We start from the raw sequence: 15,478 nt of genomic DNA on the forward strand, positions 1-15,478 counted from the left end.
GTTGTCTGAGCAATGCAGCCAAACTAATTTCCCTATTTTAAAAACAAAGCCTTACAAGGTAACAAAATATAAAATAAAAAAGAATGGCAGACATTTAGGCCAAAGTGTGCAAAGATAAAAATCTATGCCAATATTTTACCTTTGTTATTAAAAAATAAGGACAAAGATAGGCTACATGTTACAAATACACATATCATACAAATAAAACAAACAGTGCTTTATTTTTTCTGGTACAGTAGGTGTATTTAGCAGTAGCATTCACGAAATTTAATTAACAAATATAAAACTAAAACACTATATACATCAATTATACATCAACTCTTATTTAAAGAGCAACTGGGTTAAAGTTCTTTAATCAAGAGCCTTGAGTATTTTTCTCTGTGTTTTGTTTAATTACCATTATAGGAATAGCTCACCCAAAAATGACAACTTTATTGTCATTATTTACTCACTCACTCAAGTTTTTTATTTTTATTTTTAATGAATGAGTTTTTTTCTTCTGCTGAACATAAAAATTAGTTTGAAGAATGTGGGTAACCAAGCAGTAGCTGGTCCCCATTTACTTCCATAGTATTTTATAAATTTTTTTCTTGCTATCAAAGTCAATGGGGACCAGACACTGTTTGGTTACCCACATTCTTCAAAATATCTTCTTTTGTGTTCAGCACAAGAAAGAAATTAATACAGGTTTGGGACAACATGCGAGTGAATAAATAATGACAGAAATAATTTTGGGGTGAACTATCCCTTTAATGACAATCGGCAGCATAGGCGGAGCTTGTGGCCATGTGGACGGCAAAAATGCCACTAAATTGGACAAAAATGCCCCTGCACAAATAAATGAAATCTTTAACTCCTGTTGCTAACAAAGTGAAAATGAATGATTGCGGCATTAAATTAAGATCTGCACATTGCACCATTTTTCTTTTTAAGCGTTTTTACAGTGTTGCACATTATAACCAATCACACACAATTTTGCTGAGCTTAGTAATGCAGTGGCCAATCAGAGGTGTCCAGATGAGTCATCCTGAAACTGAGTTTTGTTGTGTGCATACGTTCGCTGACTGAATTCAGACCCTCTTGAATTGTCTCATCATAAACAACAAAGCGCAGCATTTCTTTGTACTGTTCCTTTAAGACCTGCACACATCCGTTTTTCTCCCAACTGTTTACTTTCACTTTAGACATAACCAAAAATTTATATGTAATCCTTGTGTGTTTTTGACAGTATTAGCTCAATCAGACGCAAAAGATAATTTGGTCCAGTAATCAGGCGCTGTAGCACGATACTACGATTTTGTTTTGTTTTTTAAAAAAGATTGTGAGACATTTTAATCGTCCACGAGCAAAAATCGTCATATTGCACACCCCTACGTAGTGTATAAAGTTGGCTGACCAGGGAAGTCTTGCTGGTTAAAAGTGGGTAAATTTAGTCAAGTTTGGGGACCAGCACCTAAAACAAAGAAATAATTAAGCCAGAAAAATTTTGATAGAAAAAAATATTATATTCATCTCCTGCAGCATCAGAGACCATGCATTATTATGCTATTGTAGTCCGTGTGTGTGCATGAATCCTTCAGGCCATCAACAGTAGCTCATACTGTGTTGTGTGTTCCTTTTCAACAGGATTGCTCATATAACTGAGGGCTTTGTAGTGGTGCTCACTGCTCCGTTTGCCTCGTGCCCCCCCGCTAACCACGCTGCTGTGGTGTGGATGCTCTGCATATGCCAATTAATGCAATCAGCCTCTTGATTGATGTGTCCATCAATTGTAGATCCCTCTAACACTCTGCCTGCAGGATCGCAACTGCAGCCATACTGCTGCCATGCAGCGCTGTGGTCTGTTCTGCCCCTCAATCCGACTGCAAGCTGATATCTTTGCATGTTATGCAGAGCTTCATTTGCTTGCTTGCTTGCTGTGTCATGGGAAATGAATAAGATACAGTCCAAATGGTGTGTGAGATAAGCCCTCATCCTTGCTGGGGACTGTTGGCTGAGAGCTCACACTAAGGGCTCAGGGAACAGCCTCTGTGCTATTTATAGGCCTGGCATCGTGTGTGGCAATAGTGGGGGAGCGTGCATGAGTCCAAGTGCATGATTTGTGCCCAGGGACGTGTGGAAGGGGCAGGGTGAACACGTTAATGTAAGGGGCTGTCAATGGATAAAAAAATTCTGTTGAAGTAATTATATGATTATATGCCGATGAATAAATCTCAGTTAATCACATACGTCAATATTTGCTGATAAAAGCACTTAAAATGAAGATAATAGCATGCCATTATGGCTTTATATGCCTTATAATATGTTGTATCCATCTTATTTTGCAATGTGGAAGTGAGCTATTTTTAAAATGTGCAAGACTTCAGATACATTAGCTGCTATAGGTACATAACTAAGAATAATTAAGTGCAGTAAATAGTAAAACTTGTGCTACAAACCAGTGTGTTTATGATAAATAATTAAAGTAATATTATAACAAATACCAGTTTGGAATATCAAGCAGCATAATGAGTTTGGACAGGTAAAATAACTGAAAGTGGATGACATTGCATATTAAGTTACAAACGGTTGTACCTGCTTAAAATTAGCTGAATATCTTATTATGTTTATCTACAAGCTTTAGACATAAGGGCCTATCACATGTAGGTTCTGTGCTTATTTAATTCTTAGAATGTAAAAGTGCGCTAGGATGATATTTGCTGTTTTTCCAGGTTGATCATGTTAGTAATCATAGGTATTTGTACATAATACATTAATTTGCACAATTTTTATGCTTGGATATGCTCTGAAACATATGCATAGCTTTAGAAACAGCAATTTTTTTTTTGACAGAAGTCTCATAGGCTCACCAAGGCGGCATTTATTTGATAAAAAATAAAGTTAAAAACAGAAATATTGTGAAATATTATTACAATGTAAAATAACTGTTTTCTATTTTAATATATTTTAAAATGTAATTTATTCCTGTGAATGCAAAGTGGAAGTTGCAGCAGCCTTTACTCCAGTAAAAAAAGGGTAATATTAAAAGTAAGACTAAAAATAGTAATATTATTAAATAGTAATATCATTAAGGATAACGGTTGTCTATTTCTATATGTATTTTAACTCATGTACCGGTGTTAATTTTTTTTTTCATTAATTGCATTAAATAAAAATGTACATTATATTAACATGAGGTGTGATTGGCATCCTTGTGCATATCAGCAGTGGTACACACTTAAGGCTTTCAAAGGGGTAATGTGGGATCTCACTTACCTCACACATAAGCTAACAAAGATTAATGACCTGGAGTTGACCTGGAGTGACAGACCTGGCTCCATCACAAATTTTTTTAGTGGAAGATGATCTCATATTTCTCTGCAGCTCCAAGCAGTCAGAGATACTGATGTGTGTGTATGTGTGGCTTAGTCAACAGGCCAAATGCAGCAGTCATGTGTGACTCCAGCTTGCATGTGTGACTCCAGCTCTTATATAAACTTGACTCTACAGGGATTCCTGTATAGAGGGTGGGATGCGCTCCAGTAACTGTCACCATTCCACACTTGTATGATTTGTTTAGAGTCAGATTTAACATTAAACACTGACATGAAACAGTAAAGTTACCTTTATTGACAGGATTGTCAGCATTTATAATATGTCCTAAATCTTGTTGCTAAATAAATGCATTTTTTGGTAAGCAGACTGTCATAAATCTTAATAAACAAACCCACCCGAACGTTTGAGCATTAGTGTAAATTGTCATTTTGCTTTGGATTTTTAGGGTGTACTTGCATTACTCCTGTATTCAGTTCCTGATTCAGTTCTTTTTTTCTCATATTTTCAATATTCTTGTAGACCCCATATTTGAGTTTGATATAGAACTATATGTAAGATATGCTATATGTCACACTTTCAAATAGCTTGCACACAAATTGAAGTTGATATATTTATATTGTAGAATTTAATTTCTGTGTTCAAGGATGGTGTTATCCAGACTGAAAAGACATCTGTGTTCCTGACATCTGGGGCTTTTCTTTAATATATAATGAATTTGATATGATGGTGTGGTAGTTCTTAGTAGGAGTGCTCTTTGTCTGTAGAGCTATAGAGCATGCAAGTAAATGCCTTTTTTCTCAATAAAGCAGGCAAACAGTTTTTTGTTTTGTGTACATGTCTGTTAAGTAATATGTAGAAGGTTTATACGGGAACGTATGGTGGCCTTGATCATTGCATGAGAAAAAGAGTGCATGACAGGAAGTAGAGAAGATAATTTCACAGCCATCAATGAAAGAAATTCATGTGCCCCTTTAACGCCCTGCAAAAAAAGCTTCCTTTTATCACTGTGAATTATTTGATATTACATATCAACAACTTTCGTTTGAGTTTTCCCCCAATGGAAACAAATCACATGTGACATATCTTTCACATGTGACTAAGAGGTTAAACTCAAAGGCTGAATGAATACAATATAAAATAGATAAGGTCTTATTTCCACATTATATGAAGTATTGTTGCATTTTATATGTTTTCGTTCCTTTTAGTGGTCAGATGGGTACAGTTTGTCAGGAATGATCATATTGTTATAGGGTTGACTAGCTTGTTTTCTTTGAGACGCAACCCTTCTAAGAGTTCACCATGATGCAAGCTGTCTTGTGCTGTCAGAAACTCTGTTTGCAACAAACAGCAACCTTATTCTCTCCAACAAATCTGTTTCAGGTGATGTTTGAAGCACTGAAGTACAGGTCTGTGTGGAATTTGTCAGATTTTTCTGTCTCATTCCCGCTAAAAACATATTTCTTACCAGCTCCTGCCTTTTATATTTTGTCCCACTCCCGCCTGCAAAATCATGCAGGTGCAAAATTTTCAGTCCTGTTTCAGTATGATTCTGCCTCGCTCTGGTGGCATTTTTTTTACAATGCTTCTGACTCACCTTTTTCTATTGTAAACAGTTACATTTTAGATGGATACTGCTGTGATTTGGGTCAAAAATGCATAACTACGCATCATATAAAATCAGTACATATCAGTACATATAAAAAGATCTGTAATAACAGACAAAGCAATAGTGATCATGTAATAAAAACAGTTACTCACATTTGTGTGTTGCGATATTACTGTCGGATCCAATATAGTTGGCACAACATCGTCTTTTAGTTTCAATATTTCTGAAAATCCCACATTGATTTGTGCCTTGTTTGTAAACGAATCTGTGGTAAAATGAAGTGAACAAAGGACCAAGTTATTACTGACACAGTCTGGAACTTCTTAAAAAATAAAGTTCATCCACTCTTTCCTAACATTGGGATCAGAAGGAAGGCCACGCAAACATTGTTTTTCCATATCTTGGCACTGCACAGCATCTTTCGGAGCATCTTTATTGTTTGGTTTCTGCGTAGACCTGCATTTGCCACTCTTTTCATTTACCTACTATGTGGCTAAACAGGCAGCAATGTAGAAGCGGGTGTTGATCATCTTCTGTGGAGGCAGAGTTTAACCACACTGTTACATTATAAAGTTGTACATTCCACAAGTTGTCGTTTTGGCAGACTTGCTTCAAAATAAGCTGTTTTTAGGCTGTTTTGAAACATACATGTTTTTATAGTACAGTGACCTCTTATCTCAAAAGATAAATGGAATTTTCATTTCTCAGTTCATGACCCTTTTAAGTGACTTTAATTTAGATATTCATATTCTGTTTGAGTCCCACTAGTAATTTCTTTCTCTTCCGCTTCCAGTGCACAAATCATCCCACTCTCACCCAGCAATTCAAAGCTTCACTCAGTTGCATCAGGTCCCGCAGGAATGCAGACCTCTATTTTGAAGCTGTTCTTAATGTGTGAATGTTACATTTAGATACACTTAACAGGTTCTTTTTCAATTGTCATTCTCACCAATGTGAATATTCTGTTGCTTTTGTCTGTTACAGAGGTTTATTAATCGTCATCTCTGCGACTGGTGGACACAGTTACTGCTACACTGCCACCATGATTCATTTGCGCCTTCCATCGACCCCTTTCTCCTTAACTCCTTGCCTTTCCTCTCTCCTCCTCCTGATCTTCCTCTTGGGCCTTGCCCAACTCTCTCAGGCCGGTGGAGACACATCCCACAGCAGCCCAGGGAACTGTTCAGGGGAGGACAGCTGCTCTGAGGGTGTTGTCCTGCCGGTATGGAACCCCCAGAATCCCTCTGTAGGCGACAAGGTGGCACGTGCCATCGTCTACTTTGTGGCCCTCATCTACATGTTCTTGGGCATGTCCATCATCGCAGACCGGTTCATGTCATCCATCGAGGTGATTACATCTCAAGAGAAGGAGATAACGATCAAGAAACCCAACGGAGAGACCACCACTGCGACGGTGCGCATCTGGAATGAGACAGTCTCCAACTTGACCCTCATGGCTTTGGGATCGTCAGCCCCTGAGATCCTTTTATCCGTGATTGAGGTCTGTGGGCACAAGTTTGAGGCTGGACACCTGGGCCCAAGCACAATTGTGGGTAGCGCTGCCTTCAACATGTTCATCATCATCGCTATCTGTGTTTACGTGGTCCCAGATGGTGAGGTACGCAAAATCAAGCACTTGAGGGTCTTCTTTGTGACGGCAGCCTGGAGCATATTCGCCTACATTTGGCTCTACTTGATCCTCTCTGTCTTTTCTCCTGGTGTGGTGGAAGTTTGGGAGGCTGTGCTTACTTTCCTCTTCTTTCCGCTCTGCGTGGTTCAGGCCTGGATTGCTGACCGTCGTTTGCTCTTTTACAAATACGTCCACAAGCGCTACCGTGCTGACAAGAACCGTGGCATCATCATTGAGACGGAGGGTGACGGCATTTTCACCAAGATGGATATGGAGATGGATGGCCAAGGTGCCAATTCCCACCACAAGGAGGCACTTGATGGGATGCTGGCCGGTGTGGAGGAAGGAGGTGGAGGGGAAGAAGAGGAGGCCAGGAGGGAGATGGCTCGTACACTGAAGGAACTTAAGCAAAGACACCCGGAGAAGGACACGGAGCAGCTGATCGAGATGGCGAACTATCAAGTGCTGGTGCAACAGCAGAAGAGTCGAGCTTTCTATCGCATCCAGGCCACTCGCATGATGATCGGAGCGGGGAACATCCTGAAGAAGCATGCTGCAGACCAGGCCAGGAAGGTGGTGAGCTGTCATGAGGCTAATGCCCAAGAAGAAGACCCTCACACCATCTACCTGGAGTTTGAGCCCTCTCATTATCAATGCTTTGAGAACTGCGGCTCTTTAAAACTCTCTGTGACCCGACATGGTGGAGACAGCGGCTGCACTGTCAAGGTAATGATTCCGCTGTCTTTACCCAACAGTACTGTGATTACATTGCTGTGATTGTACTTTAATTATATGGATGTGATATCATTTTGAGGCCAGAAACCTACATGATTCCCAGCAGCGAGGATGTACTCTCAGAGCTATTTTAAATAATTACAGCACTTAGGAGATGAGCAATTAAATGACACTGTTTTAACAGATTAGCTCATTTTATTATTTAAACCTTTCAGTTGTGAAGTTTACCACAGGAAATTAGTTTTAATTATTTAATTTAAGTGGTGTTGATAAGAGGGTGAAATATGCTATATTATTATTAATATTAATATTACCACATAGACTAATAATTCAATAAAAATGATAATTTTGTTATTATTTATTATATATTATATTGTATTGTTATTATTATATGATTAAAATAAAAAATAATAAAACCAAATATTAATTGTGACCCTGGAAACAATTTTGAAATTGAGATTTATACATCATGTGAAAGCTGAATAAATAAGCTTACCATTTATGTATGGTTTATGATAATATTTGGACGAGATACAACTATTTGAAAATATGGAATCTGAGGGTGCAAAAAAAAAAAATCTAAATACTGAGAAAATCACCTTTAAAGTTATCCAAATGAAGTCCTTAGCATTTCATATTACTAATCAAAAATGTTTTGATATATTTACGGTAGGAAATTTACAAAATATCTTCATGGAACATGATCTTTTCTTAATGATGCCCTAATGATTTTTGGCATAAAAGAAAAATCGATAATTTTGACCCATACAATGTATTATTGGCTATTGCTACAAATATATCCGTGTTACTTATGACTGATTTTGTGGTCCAGGTTCTCAATTATTAGAAATTAATCAAATAAATATTATGTTATTATGTGATGTGATCAGGAAAAATAAGTTATTATTAATTTTATTATTACTATATGCGGTATAACAATAACAATACAGCATAATAATAATAATAAATGTATAACATTTAAATATATATTATGTTGTTATTATTATATAATATGATTAATATTCATAGTTAATGTTTTTATTAATATTGTTAATAATTATTTATTATTATTATTGTTGTTGTTGTTGTTGGAATCTTTAAATTATCACAAATCACAAATTATCCTCTGCAAAAAGTTACATTATAAGACTCTATTTATAAGACCCCCCATACACTTACTGTACCTCTTCTGAATATAAAAAGATAGCATTGCTTCCTCAGCACTTTAGCTGTGTGACAGTAGAAACTGTTCCTGTGTCTAGGTTGACTATCGCACAGAGGATGGCACCGCTAACGCAGGATCAGACTATGAATTCGCCGAGGGCACTCTGGTCTTTAAACCGGGTGAGACGGTGAAGGAGCTGACAGTCGGCGTGATTGACGATGACATATTCGAAGAAGATGAGCATTTCTACGTAAATCTCAGCAACCCTCGTGTTGTCCACCGTGCCGAGGTCTCCGTCCTCGACCCTAATGCGGTGTCTCCAGGCAACAGCATTATAGGGTCCAGCCATGCTCCTCCCAAAGCTGCCCTGGGTAACGCACACACTGCCACAGTCACCATTTACGATGACGACCACGCGGGGATCTTCACGTTCGAGAGCAATTCCACACGAGTGAGCGAAAGCGTGGGCATCATGCAGGTGAAGGTCCACAGAACATCTGGAGCGAGGGGGAAGGTGGCAGTACCGTACCACACTACCGAGGGAACCGCCAAAGCTGGAGAAGACTATGAAGAGGTGGCTGGCAAACTGGAGTTCCTCAATGATGAGACCATGTAAGTTAAATATTCTTACTTGAATATAATTTAGAATAAGAATAAGTGTGCATGGGCAGATTTCAAGCAGACAATATGCTCTTTGTCACCGCCAACACTGATTGAGCCAGATGTTTGCAGAGAGCATATGGTTTTGTGTTTGAATGGGCAAGACTGAATCAAGCCATTCTTGTCATTAAAAGTTTAGCTCAAAGCTGCACCCCAATTTGCATTCTTCTACTCTGCACTTAAAGTGCATACTTGACTAGAGATGGAACGTTTTAAGTATTTATGAGGCAGTATGTAAGATCTGGGACAAACCGATACATCTTAAAATTGTGTTTTGACTTACAATAACAATAGCAAAATATAGGTGACAAGTCAGACAAGACAGTTGTTTTTAATATTTTTATTTTTATTGTTATTTAATTAGTATCTTTGGGGGCTGTGTCTCCTCATTTCGAATCTATCACAGTGTCAGTGACAAATGCAAATTGGTGTACAGCCCATATCTCAGATTTCTATTTGTAGTCTGCATGTACATGAATGTTTCCACCACAGATCGGTAGTTAGAGTAAGACTATGTGCCCTCATGACCTGGAATGATCAGAGTGTGCATGGATTACAGGTTCCAATGCTAAAAAAAGAAACACCCATAGATAAGAGCTAGGCAGAAGGAAATCTATAAGTCACACATAAAAAAGGAATAAACAAGGGATAATGTTGAAGAGATGTGTGAAGTCTAGAAGGAAGCCAGAGATGGGGAGATGGAGAATGATAAAGCTGCTGAGTTTTCTCTCAATCCTGAAAATCGATACTGACCTGCACATCAAGCACACTGCGCTGCCTGCTGCAGATCTGAGGTGAGCAGGTCAAATGTAGAAAAGAGCATGCTGGCAACAACGAGAGGGAGGCAGTTGTTGTTGCTTGTCAGGTTGTAGGTAAACAACTGAAATAGGCATTGGGGTGAACGTAGCATTGTGATTCATGGATGGACTACATTGAGAGTGATAAAAAAAAGCTCATGCATTCCAAGATGGAGATATTACAATAATACACGACATGCCCATTCAAACTGACAAACCCCTCAGATCCTTAAACCAATTAGATATTGAATGCAACTTACAGAAAAAAAGTGTAAAACAGGACAGTGTGGTGGTATAGTTTTTATTTACCATGAAAGGGAACGGGATTCAGATCCAGACCTATTTTTTTATATAAAAATATAGACACCAATTATATAATTGGTATAACACTTTAGGGAACACGTTTACTAGTTTTCCCTTAATAGACTCACATTTTAATATGTATGTATTTATTTATTTTCCTTCAGACATTTTAAATGTCTTTACTGTAGTTTAATGCATCCTTGCTGAATTAAAATATCAATTTCTTTTATTTAAAAAAAGGGGGTTAAAGGGTTAATTCATCCAAAAATGAAATTCTGTCATTAATTACTCACCCTCATGTTGTTCCAAACTCGTAAGACCTTCATTCATCTTCTGAACACAAATTAAGATATTTTTGGTGAAATCTGAGAGATTTCTGACCCTCTACCACGGTCAAGAAAGGTAGTAAGGACATTGTTACAATAGTTCATGTGACATCAGTGGTTCAACCTTAATTTTATGAAGCTACGAGAATACTTTTCGTGCACAAAGAAAACAAAAATGACAACTTTATTTAACAATTTCTTCTCTTGTGTGTCAGTGTGTTGTGATAAGACTCGGAAGAGAAGAATTGTTGAGTAAAGTCATTATTTTTTCTTTCTTTGCGCACAAAAAGTATTCTCGTAGCTTCATGAAATTAAGGCTGAAGCACTGATGTCACATGGACCATTTTAACAATGTCCTTACTACCTTTCTGGGCCTTGAACGTGGTAGTTGCATTGCTGTCTATGCAGGGTCAGAAAGCTCTCGGATTTCATCAAAACTATCTTAATTTGTGTTCCGAAGATGAACAAAGGTCTTACAGGTCTGGAACGACATGAGGGTGAGTAATTGATGACAGAATTTTCATTTTTGGGAGAACAATCCCTTTAAATTGTCTTGAAACGTTCAATTATGGTAACCAAATGCACCACTATTTCTAATAAACAGGTTTTAAATGTAGGATCACTTGCATAGAAATCAAGAAACCCAATGCTCAATTCCCAATTTAAATGCTGCTCTGCTTATTAAAAGTGCCAATAAAACTGTCCAGGCCATTTTAGGATATCTTTGTACTGAAAAATGTCAGTTCTTTCAAAATGTCCCAGCTTTTTTATTTTGTGCAAGCCAAAGAAATGCATGTGTGAATGGCACAAAATTTATAATTTTAACAATTTCTAGAAAAAAGTCTTGCATTATTAGATGTTTTGGCTACATCTGAATATTAGATTGAGATTTCATCATGTTTCCTTGTGCATACTAAATGTTTTTCTGCTTTTGGGCTTATCTCACCGCAGGCACAAAGTGAGTCAGGACTGGTGCCAGTGCTCCCTCCAAAACAATATGCGCATGACGCCTATGATTCCTCTGGTTTGTAAGATTGGGCTGGGAACAATATGACATTATAGAAGGGGAGCACAATGAATGAGAAATGAGAGCAGGGACAGATGGAAGCATCGATCGAAGTTATTAGTTGAAAAGTATGAGAGCAGCGAAATGAAGAGAGGCATAATGGTGTGCAAGGCATCATGGGATGGACAAAATTAAACCATGATGTGATGATAAAGCACAAGCTATAATTCACAGAGGAGGAAAGAGAGAGAACGAGAGGGAGAGAAGAGGTGAGAGGCAGGTGCGCGGGCGGAAGAGAAGGTAGAATAAGGGAGGCATGAGAGATGAGGGTGATTTGTTTGAACAGTTCACTCATACTGTTCAGTGTGTTGGGCAACTAGAGAGGGTTACAGAAGTCAAGCACTATGTGGGAGTGTGTGTATGGGTGTGTGTTTTAGATGAAATGTGTCATACTGAAAGTGTTGTCTATCATGGAAAGATCTGACCTGTGTGAGTGTATGTTGATTCTAAAGGGTGCGTGTGAGTATTTTTGGAGGTGGGTGAATGACCGTGTGCCATGGACGAGATTTTGCGTATTCAGAAGTAGAAACTGAGAACAGGGAACAAAATGTGATGACTAGGAATGCATCAGTATTAAAATTGTGGCTAATACAGATGAACTGATAATTAATGTTGATTATCATATGCCACCCAAAATATTACTTTAACCTCAATTCAACTTGAAAATGTAACCTTGTAAGCTTTTTATTTGAAGTTTTTTTTTAGAATGACTATTAATTCAAACATTAAAGTGTGAGTGTGTATGCTTATTTACACATTGTCATTATGTAAACAGGAAGTTAGTAAATTGACTAATTTTAAGACTATAATGTAAGTTTATTTCCCAGTTAATTTCGAATAAGACATAACCGTAAAATGACTTGTGGTTCATTGAGGGAGTCAGATATTAACTGACTAATTCGCTGATTCACTTTTTGCCTGATTAAAGTTCGAAGTTGGCATGAAATGGAAATTCACCCTACATATTTTCTAAATGCATCTTTTTACATCGTAATTTTTAATCAAAATGCTATAACTCAATCTTTCAGTGAAACGAAAGTTCTCTCTGGTGACATTTGTTTTTCGGTAATCTGTTTCTCTCAGATGTACATCAAAATACAGAAGAAAAGCGCTGTTGCTACATCAATTACATCTCAGCTCTTAATTATTGTTGCGCATTTGCAAACACTTCAGTTGTAATCTTTAACCCTATATGGCAATTAACCGATAAATGGTTGATATTAAATGGTTAGTTCACCCAAAAATTGTAATTCTGTCATTAATTACTCACCCTCATGTTGTTCCAAACCTGTAAGACCTTTGTTCATCTTCAGAACACAAATTAAGATATTTTTGTTGAAATCCAAGAGCTTTCTGACCCTCCATAGAGTCGTGGTATTCTTGTGAATCACAGCAGACTAACCCAGAAAAGCAGAAATCATTGCACACAAAAAATATTTCATAAAATTAAGGTTGAACCACTGATGTCACATGGGCTATTTTAACGATGTCCTTACTACCTTTCTGGGCCTTGAACATGTCAGTTGCATTGCTGTTTATGCAGGGTCAAAAATATGTTAATTTATCTCAATCCGAAGATGAACAAAGGTCTTACGGGTTTGGAACGACATGAGGCTGAGTAATTAATGAAAGAATTTTTGGTTGAGCTATCCCTTTAAATAATGTACTGTTTGGTTAAAATAAATTAAAAACAATAAATAATGGAACTTTTAAGAAACCCAAATCGTTCAGTGAAATCATGTTGAAAGTCGATGAATTCCTTACAATCCCCATCCCTAGAAATGTGTGAGTGAGATCACTCCTGAGAGCATGTTGGAGGTGGTGTGGAATTGTGTATAGTGTGTCTGTGTGGGTGGATGAGTGAATTTGACTCCAGATATGATTCTCTTAGCTTGTGCATATATGTTTCTATTGCCTGAATTCATGCTCAAAGCATGTATGCATACGTGTGGAAATAAATGCATGTGAGGGTCTTTGAGGTTTGGAGTTTTATCTATAGCTTATTTTGTATCCTTTGAATGGGTTTTGTATTTCCGTGTGTGTCTATGCATTTGTGTGCTTTTGCGTATGTGCAAATGAGTGTGTTTGTCAGTGGATTTCTGCTGACCAGACAGCTGAACCGCTTCTGCCAAACAGCACAACAGAAGTTTAACTCTTATTCCCACTGCAGTCACAATTCCAGACAACTGACACTCGACAGCAGAAGACCAGGGGATTCTTGGTACTTGTGTGTGTGCATGAGATTGTAAAGTGGTCCCACAATTCAAGCAGCTAATGAGGAACTTTAGAGACTCGGCTGAAATTCAAGTGTGCATTTTGGTGTGTATTCATTCCCATTAAAAAAGAATGACATATAGGGAGAATTTTAAACAGTCTCTGTACCCTGTGCTCCGATTGCGGGCTGATCCATTCACTCTCTCCCCCACACCCACTGTGTGTTTATGTGCCTGCTTGTGTTATTTTCTTGTTTGTTCTGCTATTCTCATATGAAGATGAGAATCTGTGCCAAAGAAAATTGAGTTGAAGCGGTGTGAAGTGGGCTATGAGTGCGCTTATGTAAGCGCTGCTCTCAGAACAGGCAGGAAGCATGCACACGGCAGAGGCTTACATGACGATCAGTGTGAGTAAAGAAAAGAGCGAATCGATATGAGCGGGATCCGCCAGCTCTGAGAGTTTGTGGGGTGTGACGAATCGATAGTGACCCAGACTTCTGACACAAACAATCGGCATGCTGAACATCCCCACTGATTTAAACATGCAGGAAAGCCTTAGGACCATATGTAGACATAGATTCTGTAATGTATCATCATCCTAACAGAATGCCTGCCAAATCATTTTATGATGTATATCGATTTTAATTAATTTACTTGAATTCATTTCAATATTAATTTAATCTCTTTTAGGTTATAACACATATTCTGGTGTCTAAATGCTTACAGACATTGCTCACCCAAATATGAATATTCTGTCTGTCTTTATTTGTTATGTTGAACACTTAAGAAGATATAAGGAGGGGGGGTGCATGATAAGGGCTGTGTCCAGATGGTGAAAATGATTAGGTAAAGTGCAATATCTGTGTTTTCTATATATTGTTATTAACAGTAATAAATGAAACAAATTTAAACTAAACATACATGCGTTAAATTATTATCATTATGCATTATATGCGTTACAGTGTATTAAAAATGTACAAAAATATTAAAGTTGGAATTTTCACATTCTTTGATATATATTTAAAATGTAATTTCATTATTTGGTGCCTGCCACAGGTTTTCTGTCATTAATGTTAACCTTTAATTAAGTAATTGAGTAAATTGATAGATTCACTCAATTACTACTTCAAAGTAAGAAATTAATACTTTTAATCAGCAAGCACAATAAAATTGTTCACAAATATTAAGCAGTTTTCAATTGATGATAATAAAAAAATAGTTTCCTTGAGCAGCAAATGTGCATATTAGAATGATTTCTGAAGGATCATGTGACACTGAAGACTGGAGTAATGATGCTGAAAATTCAGCTTTGCGGATCATACCGACCCCAAACTTATAAATGCAAGTGTACTTCAGTAATAGTGCCACAGCAATACAAAATAAATGAATAACATACAATAAAAATAATAGAAAATAAAAAAGTCTGGAAAAGATCTGCTTGCACATTCTGCTTGTGCGAACAAGGAATTCAGAATGGTTTGGAATGACATGAGGGTGAGTAAATGGTGACAGAATTTTTTTTCCTTCGTTTTTATATGCATTTGCACAGTATCGAACACAGAGTGCTTCATGCGTCAGTGTATGCATATGAACAAACATGTTTGTGGTTTAATAATTGACATTTTCTGTTGGCACTGGATGAAGAATGCAAGCTTTTTCTCT

General features: G+C 37.4%; 1 protein-coding gene across 1 annotated transcript in view; it reads left to right on the forward strand.

Annotated features, from left to right (window-relative positions):
* Positions 1-5,963: 5,963 nt before the first annotated feature.
* LOC306862307 (sodium/calcium exchanger 1-like) overlaps positions 5,964-15,478 on the forward strand; it is a gene marked incomplete at both ends in the record, with an annotated part of 42,902 nt that continues 33,387 nt past the window's right edge. Inside the window, 2 exons of the mRNA XM_079405051.1 lie at positions 5,964-7,277; positions 8,549-9,063. Of these exons, the coding sequence (XP_079261177.1) occupies positions 5,964-7,277; positions 8,549-9,063 (1,829 nt within the window). The remainder of the gene's footprint in view (positions 7,278-8,548; positions 9,064-15,478) is intronic.

This window comes from Barbus barbus (assembly GCF_936440315.1).
Source record: "Barbus barbus genome assembly, chromosome: 43".
NCBI lineage: Eukaryota > Metazoa > Chordata > Actinopteri > Cypriniformes > Cyprinidae > Barbus > Barbus barbus.